Genomic DNA, 26,709 nt, shown 5'->3' with positions numbered 1-26,709 from the left:
AATCCTGATGTCTTATGTGATGATGATTTTATTTAATAATCCAAACACAGTGGCGAGAAAAAAGCAAGTACACCGTTTGGCATTTCTCACATTTCTGCCTAAATTGGTCACTAAATGTGGTCTGATCTTCATCAAAATCATAAGAATGATTAAACAGTGTCTGCTTAAACTAATACAACCCAAACATTTACATTTGATCATATTTTTATGGGCCATAACATAAAAGCATTCACAGGAGAGCGTGGAATAAGTAAGTGAACCCCATGAATCTCACTGAACTGCAGCAGTTTTGTAAAGAGCAATGGTCCAAGATTCATCCTGACTGTTATGAACGTCTAGTCTGCAACTACAGAAAAGCAGTTCTTTCTGCAGAAGAAGGATCAGTCAGCTATTTAATACAGGGGTGTACTCACTTATTCACATCCTGTTGTGTATGTCTCTTTTCTGCAAAATATCTTGATAAACTTGTTAATTCATTTTTCTGTTCTTGATAGCACGTTGTCCAGGCCCTGAGGCAGCAAAACAGCCCCACACCATGATTCTCCTGCTCCATTCTTCACAGTGAGCATAGGGTTTTGATGTTGCTGTACTGTTCTATTTTCCCTCCACACATGACGTTGTGTGTTCCTCCCAAACTATTCAACTTTGGTTTGCTAAAGAGCTCTGGGATGCTCCACAGCACTACTGGAAAAATATTCCGTTGACTGATGGATCCAAAGTTGAACAGTTTGAACAATAGTCAACGTGCTATCATCAATAGAAAAATTAATTCCCAAGTTTATCACAATATTTTGCAGAAAAACCTGAGACATTCACAACAGCCCTGTATTAAATATCGGGCTGATCCTTCTTTTGCAGCAATGACTGCTTTTCTGTAGTTGCAGATTAGACGTTCACAATGATCAGGATGAATCTTGAACCATTCCTCTTTACAAAACTGCTGCAGTTCAGTGAGATTCAGGGGTGTACTTACTTTTTCTTGGCACCGTAAGCTGCAGCAGGCTTAATTCTTGTCATGTGCCAGTTTCTATTTTTTATTGATTTGTTTTTTATCCTTATTTTGGCCCAGGCTGGTGAGGAAGCCTATACAAATGGCTAGAATTATACTGTTTTGTCTTGGATTAGTAAATTCCAACATAGATAAAACATATTCACCTTGAAGTAAAAAATAACAATTATCAGTATGTTGTAGAATATGCAGAAAAGTGCAAAGCAGAAAGAGCAATCTCATGCTTTCTCTGCTTCTCTGCCTCCTGCTCCTTCTCCTCCTCTCTCTCCTTCCCTTTCTCTCTCTCTCTCTCTCTGGCACAGACGTTATGAGAAAAGTCTAAATGCCTAAAAACAAATTTCAAAGAAAACACTACTGACACATTTTGAAACACAACGCCGCTGATTCCAACAATTAAACTGAATGATTTTTGATCATATAGCCCTATTTGGACTTTCCATATAAATCATAACTTTTCCCATGGTACCCCTGGACTTGCGTTGCGGCACACCTGGTCTAAGCTAATCGAATAAACCCGACACCCAAGTAAATATGCGGCTGTCTCCGAGCATAGTTAGACGAACGAGGCGGCCGCCTAAGGTGCCAGCTGTTTATTATTCATCTCCAAGTGGCATCTGCCTCATATAAAACTGTTTTGCGCATACATTTTGAACAATTGTTAAGACTTGATGTTTTGTTTTGTTTGATGGTTTGTTTTTCATGCATAAGCTTTAGACTTTCCCACCTTCAAAATGTGTGGGAAAGGCGCTGTATGGTAACTAAAAAGCAAACCAGCATTATATGGAGTAAATATGTGAAAGGCCATTTGGGTGAAAAAATCTGGATGTGTTCTTGTAACTTGTCCAGGGCACCAAGTAGAATAGACCTTCTGAACTTGCCAGGCTGTTTATATTCTTTGTCAATAGATATGTACATCATTTATCATTCATAGTCACAAACAAAGTTGGCTGAAATGCTTTCCGTTCCGTCTTTACCCACGAGTTTCAGATTCATACTTCCATTTGTAGCACCTCGTACATCACAAATCGACCTGATTGATCGGGAGCACAGGCTTCACGTATGAAAGCTTAAATGCCACAGTGGCCAGTTTCTGTGTTTGTGCCTTCACAATAAAACACAGTTAGCCCTATGGTCTGCAGAGGACCCTTGGGGCCTTACATTCTGAGCACAGGAGAGCAGAAATAAATAGGTCCTTAAAGTGTGGAAGCTGAAGGAGTAAACCATGATGGATTGATCTGCTCTGTCTATCCTCATAGTCAATCTATCATCTTCGTTTTGCTCCTGTTTTCAATAGGATTTTTCCACGCTCGCTTGCTTCGCCTGCAGCCTCAAAGATCTACCTCTGGGTTGGAGCCCCCAAAGGGCATTAGCTATCAGATTACACCTTCCTCCTCTCAGTTGTCACTATTTGTCATGGGATGGAGAGAAGACGCTCCGTTAGCAGCTAAAATAGTCTTTTCCCTCATGATAGACTGAACGTTTGAGTTACATCTTTGCTTTGTAACTTTAGACGTGGCAGAATGTGAGCCAGTGATGTACACACGACACTACCACCTCAGCAGATGGCTTTGGTGGGCTGTGCACATGCCTTTGGTCAGAACTGCCCTTTACTGTAAAGATGGAAAGGTCACACACGGACAGAGATGAAACTGCCTGATCAGTTTGATATTTAGTTGGACCAAACGGTGTTAATTTCGTCGACTAAAATATTTAGTCTTAATTTTAGTCAAAGTGATGTTTTTGACGACTAAAATTGGACTAAAAGTAAATTAAAAGTTTTTCATGACACTAAAACTGTGACTAAAACGTCCATTTATTTTAGTCGACTAAAATAAGACTAAATAAAAATGAAAATAAGAGACTAAAATAATCCAAACTTCTATTGACAGTTTGAAAGAGCCTCATATCATGTAAATTCTCTGCCACAGGATCAGCTCTGAGCTTTGTTCATGTGGAGCAGCTCCATGAAGCCGAGGACCATTATATATGATTATGATAAATATTATAAATGCAAAGTCGACTAAATGTGTCTTTAATTTAGTCGACTAAATTTACTTGCAATTTTTGTCGACTAAAATTGAATTACATTTTCGTCAAAAGACTAAGACTAAAACTAAATTAAAATATGTTGTCAAAATTAACACTGGGACCAAAGATTTACACAAGTCATAACAAGATACATTTTGTAATCTACCCAAAAATCTCTTAAAGCAGACATATCCTGCATAAAGGGCTTAAAAATTGACTTTAAACCATTATTTTTGGAGCCCCTGCATTGATTAACGTTTTATGATTTGGAATTATGTCTTTTAATTAAATAGTAGCAATGAAATACAGGAGTTGGTGAAGACCTTAACAGGGGCTCCTCCTGCTGCAGCAATGACTTATTTAAAAAGTAACCTTTGGTTTTAATTTACGGTGTGGTTTACAGCTTCAGCACCGCGTGATAAATACACTTGGAGCACAGAACGATATAATGTTGGATTATGGGCGATAAAAAATGTGTCGGACAATTTCGGGTTAAATCATTACACAATAACCAGGAAGTACAGAATGAATTGCTGACACTGCAGAAGAAGAAACGGCTACATTAAACGAGATTACCCAAGGATTACTGAAAACTGCTTGAATGTAGTGAAATACTGCTCCAGGTTTGGCTTTAACAAGGGAACAGTTATAACATGGTTTAAAGCTCAAAAGAGTCGATTTTACGCGATATGTCTAGCGCCCATCCTCTTGTCTAGCCAGTCAAGTATTGATCTGTTGCCTTTAGCATTCACTCTGACCTCATCTGCTTATGTAATTATGGAGATTGTGAGGTGAAAAGTCAGCCTCACCACCAATCAATCTATATCCCAATAATCAGTCCAGGCATCAGATACACTGACTGCAGCCAAAACATGATGATAGCCCGCGGTCCAAGACTGGTTATAGAGGTAACCCGCTGACACATGTAATATATCTGACTGCAACCATACAAACAGAGGTTCCAACTAGTGTTAAAGGAGCTGTACTCCTTTCTGAACTCATAGGGTGAAATCAATGCCGCGCCCTTTGCTGTATATTGAGTTTGCAGGCGCTTGTGAAAAATGAGAATCCTTCAGTCGAAGTAGCACTGAAGATAAAGCAAAAAACAAACAAAAACAGCCTGGTGGTTGTTGTAAGTTACTGAAAGGTGTGAAACATACGCACACATTAGCATTTTGATTGTTTTGATGATTGTGTTTTGGAATGTTAAAGTTGTGCTCAAAAGTTTACATGCCCTGGCAGAATTATATACTATAAGAATATGAAAGTACACCTTGGATTTTTGGATCATACTTCAACTACCCCCTATAACTATTTATTTATTTATTTTATTGATTTCCTTCAGTTTTTTTTTTCTTCTTACTTTTTAATCTGAAATAATTCCAAGCACTCCCTGGTTGGGAAACACAATCCAGAGAACTAAATTTCATAGTTGTGCTATATTAAATACTCTAACACAAGGATTTTGGTACCTGACCTTTTCGCCGTCCTACAATAACAAAGTGGAAACATTGTAAAAACAGTGACATGCTAATCACAGTAATCTAACAAACATTTCCTTCCTTCCCATATTAATGTGCCGCCGTATTTTCCAGACTTGCCCAAAGCTGCTGTTAGCATTTGCATCTGTGCTAGTGCTAGCAATAGCGCCCGCTGGAGAGCAGACACTTTGATGTGCCAGGTTTCTGCTCGGTTGCGTCAGATCAATGCAGCCATCTAGTGTAGGCTCTATGTTCGTCACTGCCACCAACATGAAGACCGTGCGCCTCTTTTCTCATTTTACAGGGTCACGCAATCACATTTCCCTCAATCAGTTACAGTCCCACAGCCCTTTTCATTCTTTACAGTTATTATTAAACTTCCAAGCTGTAATCTAGCCCTGGACTCTTCCTTCTGTAATTCATTAGAGCGGATTCTGAGCCGGTCTCTGCGAGCAACTGGTGCATTTGCATAATATCTCCTCTTATGAGAAGAGAGAACAGACCACGCAATGTTTTGTAATGCTGCCAAGATGGGTTGCACACATTCTAGCATGGCTGTAGGATTAATTGCAATATCGCAATTTAAATGGTGGCAATTGGCAAACTGCAAGTGCTGTATTTATTTAAGTGCAATGATCGGTAAACAATCACGTCTCTGTGGGGTCTTATTATGTGTAAAAGCTGCAAACCTTGAGTTCAGATCAATATAACATTTGTTTAACACTTCTCTTCTCCACTGCTAATGCCTTTGACCTCGCATAAAGCGTAGATTTTGTTTTTCCCCGACAGGTTTTTCATTATCATTTCTTGTTCATTGGCACACATTGCATTTGCTGCTTTCCTTTTTCTTTCCAAAACACAGACTCCGCTGTTTTCCAGCTCTGTGGATGCAGTTTACTGTCGAACATCAGCGTCGAGAGAGGAGCCTTGGCCACAGAGCTTTCTGGTTACGTCGGGAGTGGCTACGCAGGAAATGGGGGACTAAGTAGAAAGAACAAACAAAGGAGAAACGTATGCGGAAGCTATAACGTTTACTCAAAGCTAGCTGGAAAAAAAACCTCAAAACACAACTCCAGGTTTTTGACGAAGGAACCATTGAATCTGGATTTGAACACTTTTTTCACTCAAACTTGGCTGTAAATACTGCTAAAGTGGCGCTATCCCACAGTTAGCTTTGCCTGTTTGCCTTTGTGATTCCATTAGTGCGTATTGGTAACTCCGACCCGGAGGATTTATTAAAGAGGGGGTATTATGCTTTTTTCAATCACATAGCACCAGTCTATATCACACTACAATGATGACCAAACCTTCTGTTGGTCTGTAAATGCAGTAAATTAGAATAACTGCTTTGTATAAAATTGCTCTCTCAAAATGGCTGTAGCGAATGTCTTGAAATAGGCCTCTGTCTCTTTAAGAACCTCTGACCCTTTCCGACACGCCCCCTCCACACGCTGTCTGTGGCATCAGTGGGGAGGGGGCTCTGCTGAGGAGCAGTGGTTGGTTACTCGGCTGGTGACGAAAGCTCGGAGGCGTCTCCAGGAGGTGGGGGCGTTCCTAGGAGGACTCAGGCAAACCTATCCCTAAAATGGCCGCCATCAGAGTTTTTACAGATTACTCAAAAATATGTGAATGTGCCAAGGCAACACTTCAGGCATGTTTTTAATGAGGGAGTGACATAATAACATGATGTAAAGCTTGAAAAAGTCGATTTTGCATAATACCCCCCCTTTAAGGTAAACATGTTACGTAGTTCTGCTTTAAGAGGCTAAAAAAGCTTCTGCAATGTAAAAACATCCAGTGTTACATACATCCTTTCTTTTTTGGTGGTTAGGAAGTGTATTCTCACCAACTTGTTCAGCTCTTTCTCTTAGCGTGTCTCATTTAGCTTGGGGGAAAATGGACACATCTACAGATTGTTAAACTGTGTGACAGATGCTAAATGTTAGCGGAAAAAAATCAGTGCATTAGCCGTCCCTCCGCACCGCGCTCCCAAATGACTGCGCTTTCATGTCGCCGGCGCTGACGCTTTTTTTGCTCGATGCTTTTAATCTTTGGAGGGACGCTGTGTTTCATCTGGCCCCACATAGCGGCTTTACTATTATCATCGAACTCCACGGCTCCAATTACACCGGCTCAGCGTGCCAGGGGCTTTAATGTTTATCAGAGGCGCTGTCAACTTACAGGCGCTCAGCGAAAACATGAAAGCTCCGGGGTTAAAATCTGAATACCTGCAAGGCTCATTTAAGTAATGTCTCCAGGAAGAGAAGAGGATAAATTTAGGCTGCAGCAAAGACAAAAATGTGAGGAAGCTTTTAACGTCAAATTCTGTTTCAGTAGACAGATTACGAGGCGAGCTGTCATCAAAATGCATCTCGCTTTTTATCTTATAGGCTCTTTTTGTTGGCATCGCTTCACATATTCAATGCTAAATGCACTAATTTGTTTTACTATATTGCATAAATGCCTTCAGAATTGTACATCCAGAAGATTTTACTGAAGCAGAAAATTAACTAAACTCAGTGGCATGGACGGGAACTGCTAGCACTTAGTTTTCTGAGATTATTCTCAAATTGTGTGGACGTGAAAGTTCAAAGTTCTTTATATACCAGTATATTATGCATTATTTAGGATTATTGTAGAAAGAGTTTGACGAGGGTGAATCCATTTAGCACATTATGAGGCCTTTATGATGGTAAAATGTGTGTTTAATGTGAGAAAATCCAAATGTCAGGGAACTCGATAAAGAGTTGAGCTCAAAATAATAGTTACAATTTGAACAAAATTTTTTTTTTTACTGAGACCAGTGTTGCCAATGATTTTGGATTGCACAATTCTTTTAACCTATTTAAAAATTATCAGCCTCTCTGGTGCTGTCCATAAATGGTTTATAAGTTTGGATACCTGCTCCTCTAAGGTCCAGTGTGGTGTGCCCCAAGGTTCGATTTTTGGCCCAGTGCTTTTTAACCTGTATATGCTCCCTCTTGGTGATGTGAATATTTTTTATACCTAACTCTTGAGATAGCGCCACTGTGCGCCACTGTGTCACGTTGTGCTGAAAGGAGAACAGCTGTTTTAGAAGCCTCGACATCCTTTGCTCAGGCACTGGTTTTGTTTAGAAGAAAAGTCTAAAACTCTTCTTCAAGAGAAGATCTCAACGGAGCTCAAACAAACTCTTATTACTTCATGCCACTGAGATGATTGTTTCTGTTCCCTTCACATTTCACGAGCTAAAGGCTCAGGCTTTGGTTTGACATAAAAACATTAGCGCTGTGTGATGATGTCATCAGGCCGCGCGGCTCTGTTGGACAGGTGTGAGGGCTGGCCAGCAGGGGGCAGGTCTCCCTATAGGATTAGTTTAGAAACTTGAGCATATTAAAAAGAAAATGCTTTTATTGTCCAAAGAAAATGTAGTCCATAGTTGTTTTTTAAAATAATGATAAAAATGAATAAAATAAAGATTTTTTTTTTAAAGCAACAAATAATCGTTTGAATAATTGTGATTTCAATTATTACTAAAATAATCGTGATTATTATTTTTTCTATAATCGAGCAGCCCTACATGGAGTCAACTTTCACAGTTATGCTGATGATACACAGTTGTATCTCCATCTCCATGTCTCCTGATGACACCAGGCCAATGGATGCACTTTTTAATTGCATTTTAGATATCAAATCCTGGATGGCAGAAAGCTTTCTCAAGGGGAGGTGGCGGTTTGTGGGGGGGTTGTCGGGGGGTTTTGGGGATTCATTGTCATTTATTGTTTATTTGCGGGTTGGGGTAATTGGGGTGTTACTTTTTGTATGAAAAACGCTTTATAAAAAAAAGTTTGATTTGATTTGAAATGTTGCAGGAAGGGAACATTGTTAACAGACTGTATCACATCCTCTGTTAGGACTTTTGCTTCTATAAAAGTCCTGGGAGCAGTTTGTTTGAGATGAAATAGAACTTTCAGCTGACAGAAAGTTACAAGTTAACTAAACTGTAACATTACTTGTGTCGAATTGACTTCCTGACTTTGCGTCTCTGGTGTTTTGCAGGGGGTCTGAGGGGCGCCTCCATCATCGACTCCCTGGACACGCTGTACATCATGGGGCTGATGGAGGAGTACAACGACGCCAAGGAGTGGGTCAAAACCAGCCTGGACCTCAACTCGGTACGTCTGCTCATGCTTCTCGGCTCACAATCTCAGTCATTTACAAGCTCCGAAGTCAATTTGAGGCGGCTCTACTACTGCATCTCGTTTTAGATGAGTATTAACCAAATCCAAGAAGGACATAAGACTTTAATTCTGTGCGGCACCAATAGAGTTATTGCATAGTACAATTTGCCCAGGCTGCACTGCCCTTATTATTCACTATTGTGGCAGAGGCGTTTATATTGGGTATATATCCTGTTCCTTATGAATAGCTACGGCACTGACCCTCGCTTGCCCTGTTGCTTATTTCTCTCCTCTCAGTGGCATTGGGGAGCAGTTTATAATCAGGGCTTAAAGCACTGTGCAATGCTATTTATTTTGTTTTTGTCCCTTTACGGCTAAAAGCATCCTGATTGCTGCCAATTCCGAAATCATAACAAATAAAGAGTGAGCTTCCGTTTACCCGCACATCAAAGAACTGGCACCCTTGCACCTTGTTTTTGTTTTTACCTCTATCTTCCTGCACAGACGCATGCAGTAGTCAGCCAGTTTTACGTGCCTGGGTCACGGGTCCAGGGAATGGCGATAAAATAAGTTGAGGGAGGGCTATTGGCAGGAGCGTATCTGGACACTCCGCGCCAAAGAGACGACTGGCAGCTGCAGACAAGTGTCCATTGCTGCCTCCATTCTAAGACGGAACATATTTTACTTTGTGTTATGTGCTCATGGCACATATTCCTTCTAGATATTTTTCCTTTGTCAAATAGGGATTATTTTGGGGAGTTATCTTTCCATTACGTTCCGTTTTGGTGTTTATTATTTTCCCCTCTCCATATTTCATCTCGTCTCCGTGTCTGGAGCGAAACAGCCGTGAACCAGACCGTGCGCTAGCTCTCAGCTCCTGTTTTTACTCTGCCTGTGGGTTAATGCCGTCCCACCTTTTCCTCTATTATTTCATCACTGGTTTAGTGGCACTACAAAAACTGCATCTGGTAAATACTTAATGCTTTTAAATGCTATGCAGAAACCCTGGATAAACAATTATGTCATTAAATGAGCTGTTCTGAAATAAAGACCTTAAATGTATTTACAAGAGTCAAAACATGAAGTCATTTCTTTGGAATAGTGACGTTGCTCAACTAAAAAATCTTTGTCAAAAATACGAAAATATATGGTCCGAAATACATTCATTTGCAACTATTGTTGAAGGTTTCTGTCCATTTTTTGTTCACAAATATGTGAACGCCTCAAGTTTGATATCGTAAATATCCAACTTTTCCATATCTCCTCTAGTTACAAGATTGGAAAGAAATCTTAGAAACGATAAATGCGTTGATTGTCTTTAGGCAATAAAATGGCATTAAAAAGCATTACATTTGCTGCTAATTGTAGAAAGCCCTATGTCTTTTTCAAAATGTTTTTCAAAATCTTGAAGGAATAGGCCACCATTTTTACATACTGAGATATGTTCTTACCTTAGCTTAGACGAGTTGATGCGTAACTGTCTGTTTTTTGTGCGTGCGCTCAGTCATGCAAATGTTGTTCTAGTTTAGCCTCTTCCAGCATAGGTATAGCCCTAAACTGGGGTGAAGTTAGAAGCTACCAAGCCTAGGCGTAATAACACCTGGAGCACTTCGACGATATTACTGCGCGGACGTCGAAGTGCTCCAGGTGTTATTACGCCTCACAATATAGTGCCCCTTTTTTCCGCTTAGAAAATGGACATGTTTGATTTTGTGTAACTAGACTTGGATCGTGTAACGTTTCACGTAAATGTATTTAAATAGGGAAAACGTGGAACAGCTTGGTAGCTTCTAACTTCACCCCAGTGTGTAGCTATACTTATGCTAGGAGAGGCTGAACCATAACAACATATGTGTGACTGAGTGCACGCACATAGACCAGACATCAACTCGTCTAAGCTCAGGTAAGAACATATCTCAGTATATAAAAACTATTCCTTTAAACGATATACATATTTGCCTGCAGTTCTGTTTCTATCAGAAACAGAAGCAGGAGTGGAGGCATGGAGCAAAATGGCAAGGACAAGACTTCAACTCATGGCAAAATGATGTGACTTCTCGCAAACACAGAGCAGGTTTTATCACTGAGCTGAAAGTAGGGCTCAGTGGGGGGGACAAAAACCTAATTATGATTTTTCTGAGAGATGCAGTATATTGGGATTGTGATTTCATTTGCGATTTTAATATTTTATATATTGCATATGTGTTTTCATGCAATTGAGCATTAAGTTGCATAAATACTTCTAAAACTGCTGTGAAACAATCATGGTACCTATTTATTACATTTCTGCTTCATGCAGCAACAAGACACACATCTGCTAGAGGCAAAGAGGCATTTTATGGAGTGTTAGTTTAATCTTCTCTAATAAATGTGGCGCTCTCACAAGCTGCAAAACGCTGCTCGTATTATTAAAATCCACATCATATTTCCTCAAAAAACGTCTGTAAAGATGTTACAATTAGACGCAGTTTAATACAATGATGCATAAGGTGAGACGCAGCAGCTAAAACCTCCATTTCAGATATAGATAAAGGTTAATCGTGCAGCCCGAGCCAAAAGGTGTGTTGCTTTTATTGAATATGAAAGCCAGACTTCTCATTTCACTCTCATTTACTCACAGCTTGTTAGATGGGTGAGTTCAGGCTTGTCTGTCACCGGGAACTCAATACGAGGCGACAGCAGCTCGTAACTTGTTAGCAGCAAAACAGTGACAAGGCTCTCACGCAACTGTCAGCGGAGTTTCTAACGAGTCTCCCAACGCCGGCCCCACTGGGCACACTGGACATCAGCTGCCAAGCCACTTCACCCAGGTGTCAGCTCAAAATAACCATGGAGCTGCAAACCATCTGCCCACATGTAATTGACAAAATGATTATTGTAAGCTCCTAATTCAGTCCCATCCAGCTGCCATATTCTGGTGACAAAACCAATTAGTGTGGAAGACTACGGAATGTTGTTGATGTCTTATGCCACCTTTTCTCCTCTTGTCAATTACTGTTCATCATCCATAAAATACTGGTACAAAGAGGCACATTCACAAAGGGCTTTACTCGCTCCCAACTCGCAACTAGAAAGTGGTGTTTGATTGTCGGCTTGTGTGTTCTTCCGATGTCAGGTTAGGTCCAGGTTCTTCGTATGTAATAAGCAAAGCAAACCTTTATTCCACATCAAGACTACTGCGCCGTCGTTTAACAGGCAAAATAGCACATTACACCTGTTCTTAAATCTTTACTCGACTTTTTGCCTTAATGCCAATGACGCCTTTTTATCTGTCGGAACTCCTCCTGTCCAGCTTCTCCAGGCTGTTCCCAGGACCAGGCTGAGCTGTGGAATAACTTGATCTTGCACATCAGATCTGCAGAATCTTTGCACTATTTTACAATGTCTACTTGAGCCTTGAAAGACATCTGGTCTTATATATCATATATTCATATTGCATTTTGTTCAACAGGGCTTTTGTGAGCGTTTGATTTCATGTAATATATCGTGACATCCTCCTTGACACTTTAAAAATACTAGAAAAACAAGAAAATCATTGGAAGGGCTTGGGGTTAGAAGTCGATTTCTCCTTAATAAAACCTTACCTTGCTTGAAGAGAAATATCCATTCAAAGTAGACTTTATTCATGAAAACGCTTTGTACTGTGAGGTGCAAAGGACACTATTAAGTAAGTATTTGCAGTCTGCGATTTTGATTTGAATAGTTTTTCTGAAACTCCCTTAAAACTGCCCTTTAAAGACCATGATCGCATAGTCTAATGCACCTCTAGTGTACTTACATTTGCATTAACCTCTCATTGGTTTGAAGTTGTGGTCAAGTGCTTGTCCTCTGGCAGGTCGTCGGCAGGGCCCTCCCTTTTTAGGGCCGTAATGAAAAGCGACTGATGAGGACTTGAGATTGAATTCGATTCCCTCCGGTCGTCCCACTTTTATAATACCTCGCTAAAGCTCTCCACCTTCACCCCACACATCGGCGGCTTGCGTTTTTTTCTCGCTGTTTCTTTATCACTTATTATCAGTCGGCGCTCTTCTCATCGTGGAAATTTACCAGATCATGCGCCGCGATAGAAGCGCTCGGCCGAAATGAATCACTCTGACAAATCTGTATTCTCCCGCCGTCTGTCAGCCTCTTACCTTTTAGTTCCGACTCATTTGTCACCGAGTGGCAGGAGCGAGGAGCAAACTTCTGATTGGTTTGTTAACTAAAGCCATTTCCTCCTTCACTTTATGTTACTTTAGAGGATCAATATTTCAGGATAGCTGGCTGTTGTTTGAATGCAACATGCAACTGCGAGGAAATTGCTAGTCTTATAATTGCAACTGTGATTGGGTTGCAGTGTTGCCTCACATCAACACAGTCACGGGTTCAATTCTCAGACCAGTGCGGGTCATTTTTGTATGTGGACTTTACATCCATCAACCCTAAAACACAAATTTGTCTACCATGAAAACAATTTAAGCAAGTTGTGCATTCAAAAAATTGAAAGACACTGCCTGACCAAAACAAAAGCTCCCACACGCTAATATTTTTGTTTGACTGCCTTTCAATAAGCTTCTGCGGTGGCAAAAGATCCAGTGCATTCATTCTTTACCGAGATCTTGCATTGATGATGGGAGAGAGTGTGGCCTCTGTGCAAAGCCTTCTCCAGCACATCCCAAAGACTCTCGATGGGGTTTAGATCCGGACTCTGTGGCGGCATCCCGGCATTGTCATTTTGGAATATGCCCGACCGTGCCATCAGGGAATTGATGGAATAACCTGGTCATTCTTTGGGCACATACCAAGTTTCTCAAAATGATTCATTCACACCAAACTCAGTGGTGGTCAGCTACTATTGCACTGCAAAAAGTAATCTTAAAAAAAGTGACATTTTCTTGAAATAAATACATTTGTCTTTGATTTGAGCGCCACATTTCTAGAAATCAAAATGTCCATGGGGCAAGATATTTACACTTAAATTAAGATACAACTACAACAACAGTTATATTTCAAGTAAATTAAAGGGGGGGTATTATGCAAAATCGACGTTTTCAAGCTTTACATCATGTTATTATGTCATTCCCTCATTAAAAACATGCCTGAAGTGTTGCCTTGGCACATTCACGTATTTTTGAGTAATCTGTAAAAACTTTTAGGGATAGGTTTGCCTGAGTCCTCCTAGGAACGCCCCCACCTCCTGGAGACGCCTCCGAGCTTTCGTCACCAGCCGAGTAACCAACCACTGCTCCTCAGCAGAACCCCCTCCCCACTGATGCCACAGACAGCGTGTGGAGGGGGCGTGTCGGAAAGGGTCAGAGGTTCTTAAAGAGACAGAGGCCTATTTCAAGACATTCACTACAGCCATTTTGAGAGAGCAATTTTATACAAAGCAGTTATTCTAATTTACTGCATTTACAGACCAACATAAGGTTTGGTCATCATTGTAGTGTGATATAGACTGGTGCTATGTGATTGAAGAAAGCATAATACCCCCTCTTTAATATGTTTTTATTTATTTATTTGATCTTAATTGAAACGTGATTATCAGACAGATTTCTTGGACGAACAAAGATACTTTTTTCAGGAAAATTGCACTTATTTCAAGATTACTGTTTTGAAGTGTGTAGCCACAGTTGCCCATTGGGGTAGACTAATGGGCTGCCAATCTGTGCCATTGGCCTCTACAAACCACCACCAACCACTCACTCACACGCTCTCATTCTGGCCTATTGTACATGTTTTTACAAAGGCTGAACGTTGTTACATACCAAGAGCACACGAATGCAGCCCTGGCCTGTCTCACAGGAGTGAATCAATACCGGGCACAAAAATAGAAGGCTAGCTAATTACACTTTAATTGAGCTATAAGCAATGCAAGTGGTGTCGTCTGCTGCACTAAAAGCACTTTCTGCCAGTAGTTTTGTTTCCGCCCGGATGTTCTTCTGCTTCTTGTTTAGTACAGAAAAGGGACAATAATTAATCTTGGAGGCGAGCTTTTGTATGAGTTTTAATCATCATAATGGATCACATTTACATTGCACTCTCCAAGCTCGTTATCCTTGTCCTATTATTTTACATTACTTTGTTATTCATTCACTCCTCATTATTCACATTGATGATGATGACGATGGTAAGCTATTTCTGTAGCCACAGCTGCCCTGAGGCTGAGGTTTGCTGATGTATTAACTGGCTTTACTGCACCTCTCAAAGTGCGAAGTTTCTCTTCCAAGGACATGACGACAAAATGCATTGCCAGATTACGGCAACCTTTAAGTTAGTTTGTAAGACGTCTCCACTGACATGACATTTTGCCAAGCTCTTTTCTGTTTGCAACCAGTCTCTTGTACCAGGAGTCTGCATCCTGTTTGACCCAAAGACTCTGGAAAGTTAAGGGAATCTTATTTGTGTATCGCTTTTTGCACGGCGCAAGGGACAAGGGAATCCATTGGATTTTGTGCGATTACTTTGAACTGAACTAACTCTTAAACAAAGACTAAAATGGGTCTAGAACACGGAATGACTCCAGATTAGACCACGATTAAAAAATCCAAAACGGATCAAAACTGGTACTTTACATGGTCACCTTTAGATAACCAAAATGTGTCTTGAAGGCCCTGTCCACACGAAGTCAAGGTGAGGACTAAACGCAAAGATATTTTATCAATCCAGTGTATCGTCCATACGAACCCGGCGTTTCGAGTGAAAAAGATCTAAAATCACTGTTTACTTGGGGCCGTTGTTACGACGTCTCCGCAACTAGTGGTGTCTGTCATCCATAATCTACTGACCTTATAATGAGTTTTACTCATGGATCTATGATGGTTTTACTCCGTTCCTCTTTGCTCCACTGCAGTCCACAAGCCACAAGTGACAAGTGACAAGTAGAAAACCACGGCCGAGTCAGTCTGTGTTTTTGGACTGACAGTAAAAGTCCGGTCATTGACAGGTTTTTCTGCTTTAGTTCCGTAAAAACGATCGTAAATCCTTGAATCAGTTTCTCACACATTTACTTATCTGGCTTTGTGTGTACAAGGAAAGTTTCTGAAAACATAAGCGTTTTGTTTTCGTGTGGATATAGTCTGAAACAGGGGTGTGTAACCTCTTTTTACCAAAGCATCAGAGAGCTACTTGCCAAGATGATATTTAGATGAAAACAAAACTTGCTGGTGTGACCTCTACAAAAATGCTCCGACATGCATGGGATTCTTGTATTAGTTTAGTTGTTCACATTGAAATCTTTCATCAAATGCTAAAGCTCCTGGACATTTCTAAAACTTGACTCAAAAACCAACACAATCAGGCATTTTAACAATAAGGTGCAGCCCTTATTCCAACCTAGATCTCAGCACCACTGTGACGTTTTACCCTTTCCTTGTCAGTCATTGATTTATCCGCTTGTAATTACCCCAGTTAGCCGAGCCGTCTTCGTTGCAAATTGTGCAATTGAGGCCAATCGTTGGCAGCATCATTCAAAACCAGTCGTAGCGGCCCATCCATTGTGATTTGCTGCTGGTTAAAGATTGAAACACCCCCCTGTGAGTTTGTGGATGGATCCCACTGAAGCTCTTGAGCGTAACTAGCAACACGCGCTGACAATAACTCCTGATGTAGAACCCAGGAAAAAAAGTCTCCAGAGCTGAACAGTGCACCGGGCGGCAAAGTGTCTGGATAATTAGCACATTCAGGACCATAATTCCACCGCTCTGATGAGACTTAAATGGGTGTGAAATCTCCTGGGTGTCATTGAGAGGCAGGCGAGAAGGATGGAGAAGAATGTTGCGGTGGATGCTGGCAGATTACTGCGGGGCATGTTTGTTTGTGTGGTGTTAAGAGGCGAGGAATAGTGTTTAGTGGCTCTGTGGCATTTTATTATTAGTCGAAGAGGGTCAAGATGGTCGCAGTGGCTTTATGTAAATGTGAGTAGAGGGATCGGAAGAGGTGAGGAAAGTAAGTCAGAAATATACAAAGTCACAAAGGGATGTTTCTTTGTTGTGAAGCTGTGTAATAAAAAAGCATTTTGTTTTACGAGAAAGTTGTAGAGGTACATTATGTATACTGCAGTGCTTGTAAAACTTCAGAAGTCCCCATAGCTCTCCACCCTGGGATTGAGCACGTTAGTAATAGCTCCCAAATTTCTGCATAAGCGGGTTGAGATAACTTTGATTACTTTTTTGTCATATTTATACATTTCAATTGACCGCCCTGGTTTCATCTTATAAGATGTTGATGATGGAGAAAAACCACAGAAATGATATAAATGCCACATATTATTAAATATCAGGTCAGAAACATAATGCGGTGAATCTAATCTTAATTCTTCTTGTTACATGTGCCTCAGTCGTCTGCGTTCGGAATAAGCGGTGCAATGAACTCAGAGTGGTGCAGGCCAAAAGAGTATCTGGGAGCATTTGGTTTCGTGGTGGTCACCATCTCTGGGCGGTTGGTCCCTGGCCCCGGCGTCTTGGTGCCCTCTGCGGGGGCAAAATTGCGGCCCGTCATACTGTACTGTGGAGGCCTCTCCTTGATGAGTCTCGTGTCCACAACTCTGTAGGCCGCAGGACCAGGCGTCTTTTTGAGGTCTTCAGCGAAGCGTCGGGTCTTGCTGCGTCCAAACATGGAGTACATTGGGGGTGATGCGCAGTTTTGGCTCCCAGGACCTCAGGCAGTCGATAGGTAGCAGGGCCTGGCACTTGGTCATTTGTGCGTTCCTTTTGTCGCCCTGACAAAGAAAACGCCGGAGCACAGCGGAATATAGACTTGGTGGCATTCTCAATGGAGTATTGACCTGGCGCTGGGGACTGGAACACGCTTGGATCCTTTTGCCGTCCACACAGGGAGAAGGCAGGTGTCCCGACACGGCCGACTCGTGTGACATTGGGGGGCACCATGTACTGTGGTCCAGGGGACTGATTAGAAGGAGGCTGCACATGGCGTGTCCCAAAGCTGTAACTAGGTGCTTTCGCTTTAGTCAAGCTGTGCTGCTTTTCCCCTGTAAGTCCAGGCAGTGCGTATTTTGGCCCAGGGCTTCTATACATCGCATTGATCGGACCCCTCGGTTTGTGGGGCCTCCAAGACCCAACCCAGTGTTCGGCATCGCTGTAGAACACAGTGCAAGAGAGAAACTCAATCAAACGTTTCATTTACTGTGGGGGAAATGTCTATTTTTATTATTATATCAACTACACAAGTACTCAAAGCAGGCTGACTGTAACTTCCTACTTTTACTTAGTATAAAAACTTAGTAAAGGGTTACTGTTTCCACCATGAGTAACTCTGTAACGTTAAGTCAGTGTTTCCCAGCCAATGCCACATGCATACATACAGTACATACAGTGGGGGGGAAAAGTATTTGGTCAGTTTCACATAGACATTGGATTTTGGCCAAATACTTTTTTCCCCACTGTATAACATGACTTATTTAGATGGATAACATCTGTTGTAAGTAAAATCATTTTATTTCAGTGAAGCAGCAATTAAATGAAGAAATGTTGGGCAGAACATAACTGTAGCTTAGCTTAACTGTGAGAGAAATGTCCAACGTTAATGCTAGCAAAAAGAACCTTTAGGTGGTTAAGTTCAGCTTTTGAGATGCTAGCGCCAAATTCAAATGATTATCTAGGTTAAGCGCAAATCAGTGAGAAAAGACTGTTTTTATTTGATGACATCAAAATCCCCACTTTCCGTTATAAAAAGCGCATGAACGCAAACCAACTGGGGAATAGACGGCACATCTCGGGAAAACAAGCATCCAAGTTCACATGAATGCAGCACATGTCACTTCCAGTGAGTGACGTCAGTGTCCAATAAGGAAGTGAAACTATAAACATCACAAAAAATGTCAAACAAAATTTTTAGCAAAATCTTGAATAGAATTGTGTTAAAAAAAAGCTCACTGACGAAAAATGAATTAATTCAACGGTGAAATGGTTTTATTCAGCTCGTGCCTAAACTCTCTGGGTTTACAAGTTGTTAACTAAGTTAGCTAATTTTATTTTTTTTACAAATCAGAGGTCAGAAATGTACTAAAAAAGCGCATTCACGTGCATTATACCATGGTCTGGGTGAATACTCGATTCTGATTGGCTGGTGGGTGCTAACGAGCGTGCATTATTTTCGTATAACCGCACACGTAGTCCGGCGTAGTCAGCCATTCATTGTGATGCCAAGTCTCCTCGTACGAAGCCTGTTCCTTACAAGGGCAAAAAGGTGGGAAGCCCCGCTCTCAAGGGGCAGGCGCACCGGCTACGAGCCTCCACAGAGCTTCAGAGTCTGTCTTAGGGTTTCTGAAAAGGCTTCCACTTTTTAGTGCTGATGTACAAAAACTAGCGTGGTTAAAAAATATGCCACCTGCCCCAGCGTTGTCACATGGGTCATAGCAATTTTTAGAAAAACTGTTCACCAAGTGTCTTTTGGAGTCGCCCCTGACCACAAGGGGGCGGTATTACTGCAATGTCCCGCCATGAGGACCAAAGAGAAGAGTGTTCCTTACTTATGGACCTTACCCTAACGTTTTCCTAGCCTAATCCAAACTTTGGATTAGAGAGCATCTTAATTGATGCAAAAGTGTGGGCAGTTAGTCGGCCAATGAAAGTTGTGCTTGACTGAGACCCCATTAACTAATTAGCCGACTAAGCGATCAACAGGGGCAGTGTCCAAGTGAGTGATACTGACAGATTCACAGTCTGGCACTTTTGTACTGATGTTAAAGTCACAATTTATGGGTCTCAAGGTTACTCAAGTATTCTCAAAGCTTAAGTTACCCTCTGCCGTTTTATTCTGGAAAATCAGCTCAGTAGTTGGGAAACCCCAGCTGTAATAGATAAACTTTACTCATTCAAGGAAATTGGCTGAAGCAAGTTAAAAACCAACAAAGCGCACTTGTTTAAGTGCTCTGGAATTGCCAACTCAAAATTAGCTCTGTGTGAAAAGTCTCCACCGCCAGACAAGCCACAGAACTATGCACAGTTGCACAGTACCTGAAATTGGGTCACTTCGGCCTGCAGTCTGACGTAACCACAGTCTGATAGTGAAGATGTTTTTACAACAATGTACAGTAAATAATGTCCTGACTTAAGGCTTCCGAAGGCAAACTCCAGTGAAGTTTGCTCTTAGACTCTGCACAAGATAGAGTTCTTTCACAGACTGGAAGTTGGCTCAGAGAGAGGAGACTTTTTCTTTACTCCAAAACTTTATCGAATAGTCTCTGAGATTACCCCCCAGGACATGGCAACTTCCACAACACTTCCCTGCGCTGTAGTGTGTGGGATGACCACTACACGGGCAGTCCTGAAGACTTTTAAAAAGCTACTGCAAGAACTAAACTTTGGACTGCATTTTCTCTGCCTTGGGGGGGAAATCCACTCTTCAATAATAATATATATAACGTAACTTAACCTTTTCTTACAAAAGAGTGAAGGTATTGACAAATCAAACTTTGTAAGAAATAGGACCATAGTTGTATGAACAGTGCATAAACAAAACACTGTGTATCTTTGCCAGAATTATTTGATTACATTTATTACGAGAGCATGAAACGTGGAGGTGGGATCTGCAAAAAAGAAACAGCAAATCAAACGATGTTACTATAATTTGTGCGTCCAACGGGCTTGTATCTAAAACGGTTGCTAATTGGCGCTTAATTACCAGTCGTGTATGTGACTGCTTCAGTGACTCGATGCGGTGCGGACAGTCCCGCGGCGAGGAGCTTGTTTACCTCCTCCGAGTTGGATGTGGCCTCCCCCTGACCTCCTGTCTGCAGTAAACACTCGCAGTAGCTCCTGGTCATGGAGACGTCTTGGGTTTGAACAGTGTGATGGGCGGCGCTGCCGTCTGCCTCGCTCGACACACTGGCCCAAAGCTGAGGTCAAACAGAGCTGACATCCTGTCCCGGGCTGAGCGGGCCGGAGGACACCCCCCCCCGATATCAGCGACATGATCCGACCATTGTCTCTGTCTGGAGTGATTATGGTTGAGAGGAATACAGTAATAGATGCAGTTTGTGTTTGTAATAATAATAAAGTAGGATTTTGACGGATTGTCGTCAGGCCAGGCTCACTGTGAGAGTTATCTGGAAAAAGAAAAGACACTGCCCGACCAAAACCTGCCTCCTGGATGTAACTGTTCGGATCTGGCGTTGCTGCAGTGTGTCAGGTCTAGGCTCATGTAAGTTTTTCTTTTTTTTAACCTCTTAACTCCGGCCTTAACCAAGCACATTTATCTCCAGTTCTTTACTCAAATCTAAAAGCTTCTCTACTGGAGCTTACAGCCTCATCTGAAAGCTAAGACTGGCAAAACTGATATAAATTGATCTTTTTCCTTGTTTTGTTGCTGCGTTGTCGTCACTTTGTGCTTTTTTTGGTCACTTTCTTTGTTGAGGCTTTGTCACATTTTTAAGCTTTTAGATTTGGGTAAAGCCAAACTGGAGAAAATGTGCTTGGTGGATTTATCTCTGTAATTCCACTTAAAATGTGAAACTAATGTATGATATAAGCTCATTACATGCAAAATGACATATGTCAAGCCTCTGTTTTTGATGGTTATGGCTTACTGTTCATTTTCTAATTGTTTGAGATTTTTGATTTGGGGTTGTTACAAGCTGAGACATAATAATCAAAATTATAACAAATAAAGGCCATGCATATCTCACTTTGCATGTAATGAGTCTATATCATATGTTAGTTTCACAGCTTAATTTGAATAACAGAAATGAATCCACTTTTTAACGATATTCTAATTTTCTGACTTTCACCTGTATGTGTCCAACTGAGATCAGTTTAGATTGGTTTATTTGAAAAGGGACAGTGCAATTTCATACAACACATGAACAAACATGGTTTAAAAAAGCCAGAATTAGGCTAAAGGCTATGGTTCACCTGTAGTCCCCTGGGCAAGACGTAAAAAGGCATTAAAATACAACAATATAAAGGACACTGTAAAATAAAGGCACACAGTACCTGTTACAATATTAAAACACACGAACCATACACGTTCAAAAGGCTACGTTATCTAAATGTACAATTCTATTCATGGGAATCCTAGCCCCATGTTTCTGTTATTGGACACACAAGGGAATGTTAGGCAGATGATAGAGGACAAGGAAAACAACAACTCCTGTCAGGCTGCACGATATTGACCTCATTGCGATTTGTTCTGACAGATATTGTAATTGCGATTGGCGGTTTAATATTTTATATCTTAGATCATTGAGCTGCATATAAATCACTAAAACTGCCGTTAAACAGATTTTCATTCATTACATTTCAGCTTCATGCAGCCACAACATATAAATCTACAAGAGGCAGAGAGGCATTTTAGGAGTTGTCATAAAAACATACTTCGTTTTATTCATTCTCAAATAAGCATGGCGCTCTCTCTCACTCATCGCACTCATTCTCCCTCCCTATTCAGCTACATAAATGCATTCTCTGAATCACAAGCAGCAAAGATCTGCTAGTTTTAAGAAAATCCGCCTCATATTTCCGGCAAAAACCTGCCATAAAGATGTTACAATGAACAACTTCACTGGGGGATCGTCTGCACAGCGACAAACGAGGCCTGAGTTGTGAATGGGCTGAAATTCATAAGCAGTTTCAGATTAATTATTCAGCAACTGTTAAGCCGTGCATTCATATGGCATATTAAAGCCTTGTCCCGCTCGCCCCTGTCAGTGTGGGCTCTCGCCATGTCCGATGTCGCGCCAAAACCCAATCAGTCAGCCCCTCATACCTTACATAATTACCAAAGCTGAATGATATCGGGGAAATAAAATGTAGATCATACCTGATGAGACCGGAGCCATTAGCCAATCGTTTATCCTGATGCTCCTCTGGAAGGCCGTTTAATCAGCGTTATTGGTTGGAAATGGGCGCGGAGATTCGCCCGCCGCTTGTTAAATTGCATCATGAAAATGTAAAGGCGAGCGGCGCACACGCGTAAAACAAGCGGCGCGAGCTGATGTGCCGCGGCTTCTGAGCATTACTGTCGGAACGCTTGTCGCTTAAAATACTGTTTGAGAAATCACAGGGTGTCACTTTGCATTTAGAGTGACCGCAGAGGGCCGCTGCAAATGAAAGAGGCTTTGTCATGTTGGGATTGTTACAGAGAAGTTACTCAAATCTTTTGATTCACACCTGGGGCCGGCTTTTGTTACGTTGTTCTTTTTTTAATGGTCTGAAAGGTAGTTAAAATAATGCAGTAAAAATGACTGGATGAGATGTCTGGAACAGTAAAGAGAGGTGCATGGCTGTTCCTCAGTTTGTGGGTTGTTTGGGGGCCAATTGAAAGATTTCTAATTCCCCTATGTTCCCAAATGGCATAGTGAAAAAGAATGAGGATATGCTTATACCTCAAATTAAACTTAGCAGGATAATACTGTACTCACTTTTTTTTTTTTTTAAATGCAATAATGTAAGGGTCCGCAATCCACACAGAGGTAGGGCTGGGCACCGTTGCATTTTTTTCCCGATACCAGTACTTTAACAATACATGTATTTGGTTTACGATACTGATACCTGAATGATATTTTTCCGATACCTACACTAATATATTTGACATAGAGAACCAGAAAACAGTAATGTTTATTCCATAAAAGACTAATTTAAATAATAACATAATAATGTCTCCCGACTTGTCAGGTATAGTTACATTTATTTTATTCTAACCATATTAATATTCCTTATTATTAATTATTATTTTAATTATTAATTATTATTATTATTATTATTAATTGTAACTGAAAGTCAGTTTCTTGTTGTCTTTTAATAAAACATCTGACCTAATAAAACCACAGACATCACTTGTTTCCGCCGATAAATGCAGCGCCCGTAGTGAGGCTCCATGAACGGACTCCAGCTCCGCTGCAACACAAAAACATTCATATCTCTGTGAATATTTGATCAATCAACAATAAAAACTCAAGAAACCCAAGAAATAAAAACTGTTGTGCTGCCAAGCGTCATCTCTTCAATCCTAAAGTACCCACATCTGAGTGAAGTCTTTTTGAAAGATCGTGCAATATGACAATCTCCACATAAAGTTGCTGGGGACAATTTGGCCATCCTGAAATATTGGTCCACATGGTCCCCATGCAAACTTATAGATATAATATCTTTTTCTGTACCTGCTTTCTTTTATTTTTTTCAATACCAATAGTACTTAAAGCAGTACTAACTAACTCATGCCCCTAGGGGCCATAAGCGCCACTCCAAGTGTCGTAGCCTGTTGCGTTTTTTTATTTATTAATTGTCCATGAGAGTAAATACTACGCTGACAGAAAAGACAAAGGGAGAGAGGGAATTGTACATCCAATTACACAATGGAGATCATTTTTTTCACTCAAACTTGGCTGTAAACACTGCTAAAGTGGTGCTAGCCCACAGTCACCGTTAGCCTGTTAGCCTCTTCCTCGTGATTCTATTAGTGTGTATTACGCCTCCGAGCCGTTGGCAGTGAAGTTTCTATTGTGGTTTTCTGGCCAGAGACACCAGGGGGAGATTTAAGACCCTCCAATCATCCCATTAACACTTGTATTAACCCCAGAAGGACTACGTAAAAGATATATTAAGGTAAACAAGTTACTTAGTACTGCTTTAAGCTTTTTTTCCAATACCATAGTGGTATTGTTTAACGGTACCCAGCCCTTTTAAGGTTTTCCATCATAGCAAAGAATGTAAAGGGTAGCAGAAAACCCAGCTTCCTAAGTGTCCGAAGACTATCTTCTATTTAGAAACAATTTACATCAATTAACAAATCAAGAGATTTACAAGGAAAGGGTATTACTATAGTACACTATTTTATATATGTGCCTAGTCTGCTTGCAGGTAGAAAAAAATAATATCCATTAGATATCCCTGACCATATTCATGCTGTGTAGACTATTAGCCTGCTCCATAACCGTTAGCCAGAACAATGTTGTGCTTCTGTCGTTATTACAGGAAACTCTCGGCTTGACCCGAGGTTGCGCGGCCCGGTCCATTGTGTGGTCTCGGGTGGTTTTTTGTGATGCCATTAAGTTGAGCGATCTCTTTACAGCAGAAAAAAGCTGTTTAGCATGCGCCGCAGCTCAGAGGCCATTAACGCTAATGTCACAGACTGCTCTTCAAGCCTGGGTGCTGATCAAGACTATAATTGCTCCACAATTACAAAAAGAAAAGCTGGCACATGCAGGAAGCGCCTTGTTGTTGGAGTAGGGGGCAATAGTGTCAGTGTTTTTAATTGTTTATGTTTTATAATCTCGCAGCGAGACGCTAAAAAGATCAATGTCATTTTTATTGATGAAAAATTCCACACTGAGTTATTTTTCAACAATAAATTCAAACGGCAATTTTAAATATTTCGGGAAAATATGAAAAGAAGAACAACAAAAATGTATTAGACCATCTGTGGATCCATTTCATTGCTCTTAGTTATAATTGTGCGTTTTTATGAACAAATTAACGACTGCAAAACTTGCAATGAACGTGTCAGTGATGCAAAATGGTTATTTTTTATCTATGACTTATCAAGTGTTATAATTATATAGTATTAGCTTGTGTTTGGCTTAAAGCTGGTGATGTTTTGCTGTGAGTAAATTAAAGTTGCGCCCCTGCCCGGGTTGCCAGATAGCAGCGGCCAAACAGCGCTCATTCGATTATCCAGAGCCTCTTTCACAGTGAGAACAGCTCTGACGGCCTTAGATTAAAGATTTAGTCATTCAAAATAGTCATTGTTTTTAAGGAATGTAGGAATCGATAATAAATTTGGCCAATTTCAAAATCCAATAAGCAGATAGCGTAACAACGGCTAATAACGTAATAACACTGAGCAAATAATAACGATTTACCGGACGATATTGTCATAATTATTACATTATTGGTCAAGATGCAAATCGTTCAGAAATGTAATAAATTCAGCCAATAATGTGATAATTTCATTTGTTTTGAACACAATAAACAGTGTAAAGCGGGGTATCTTATGACGGAAAGGTTGCCACTTCACCCACCTCACCTGTTATGGCAACTTACTCAGGGCAGCTGTGGCTACAGTCGTAGTCTATAGCAGAAAGGGAAATATTTTGTCAGGAGAACTAGCATTGGCCTATTGTTTAGTTGTTGTTTTTTCATTATCCTTTTATCGTTGTACCAAACTGTGTTTTAGTCTGTGGGGGAAGAAGTCCTCAGACACAGGATAGAACTTCAGATACAGGAGCAGGGAACGTACTATCAGCCACTTGGACCGACCACCAACCAGTCACTCTCACATGCCCCACATTCACACACAGGCGAGGGGGGGAGTGCCTAGTCCAAGGACACAGCAATGTCATGCACTTGTGGGACCCGCTTTAACTTCTGGGATACCGTCGAGGTCAGATGCAAATGAGCTTCGACAAGTAACCTCAAGTAAAAAAGATTGTGATAAAAACAAACAAAAACAAATACAATACAAAAGCTGATGAAAACCAGCTCATAATGTGTTTTTTAAATGAATTCAAATTGATATATTATTGGCTGAATATATTACATCTGTGAACGATTTTCATCTTGTCAGGCCAATAATATAATAATTATTACATCATCGGCCGATAAATCGTTATAGCTATTACGTTATCGGTTCCTACAAGGTGTAAACATATTTTACATGCTAAAACTCACAGAGCTGGTAACCCTGGAGCTTGTATCGCATCTTATTTTGTTTGTACGGCTTTAAAGAGAAGAAAAAAGTGAACAATCCGAACGTTGTGTGCTAAAATACAGTAGGATTGATTTGAACACACTGCATTTAGCCAAATCAGCGTGAGCAGAGGAGGAGCGAGTCGAGCCGCGGATATAATTGGCCCCTGTCATGATTTGTCCATGTTAATTAGCGATGGTAAGTCCTGATTCAAGAGGTAGTCATCTGCTTCACTTTGAGGCCTGGCTCATCATCATCTCCCTCTCTCTCTTCTGTGATATCGGTCCAATTTGGCTTCGAGAGGTGCGCGCCGGCTAAAACCTGCGCTGTAGTGCTCACAGACATTTTGCCCAGTGACAATGATGCCTCTTTATTAGCACTAAATCATTACATTAGCGTCAGAGTC

General features: G+C 40.9%; 1 protein-coding gene and 1 pseudogene across 3 annotated transcripts in view; one reads left to right on the top strand and one right to left on the bottom strand.

The window, feature by feature from the left end:
* LOC306967021 (mannosyl-oligosaccharide 1,2-alpha-mannosidase IA) overlaps positions 1-26,709 on the top strand; it is a 247,917-nt gene that overhangs the window by 133,380 nt on the left and 87,828 nt on the right. For both annotated transcript variants that reach the window (XM_079561903.1, XM_079561904.1), the window contains exon 3: positions 8,557-8,672. In XM_079561903.1, coding sequence (XP_079418029.1) covers positions 8,557-8,672 — 116 coding nt within the window. The remainder of the gene's footprint in view (positions 1-8,556; positions 8,673-26,709) is intronic.
* On the bottom strand, positions 16,992-20,442 carry LOC306966744 (ciliary microtubule associated protein 1B-like; annotated as a pseudogene). Its single transcript has 3 exons — positions 20,371-20,442; positions 20,180-20,205; positions 16,992-17,753 (listed from the first exon to the last, which is right to left on the bottom strand). The product of its transcript is annotated as a ciliary microtubule associated protein 1B-like (transcript).

The sequence above is a fragment of the Gobius niger genome, assembly GCF_951799975.1.
Source record: "Gobius niger genome assembly, chromosome: 8".
In the NCBI taxonomy this organism is placed as follows: domain Eukaryota; kingdom Metazoa; phylum Chordata; class Actinopteri; order Gobiiformes; family Gobiidae; genus Gobius; species Gobius niger.
The sequence above is the reverse complement of the archived record's forward strand: the minus strand, read 5'-3'. Positions and strand labels throughout refer to the sequence as shown.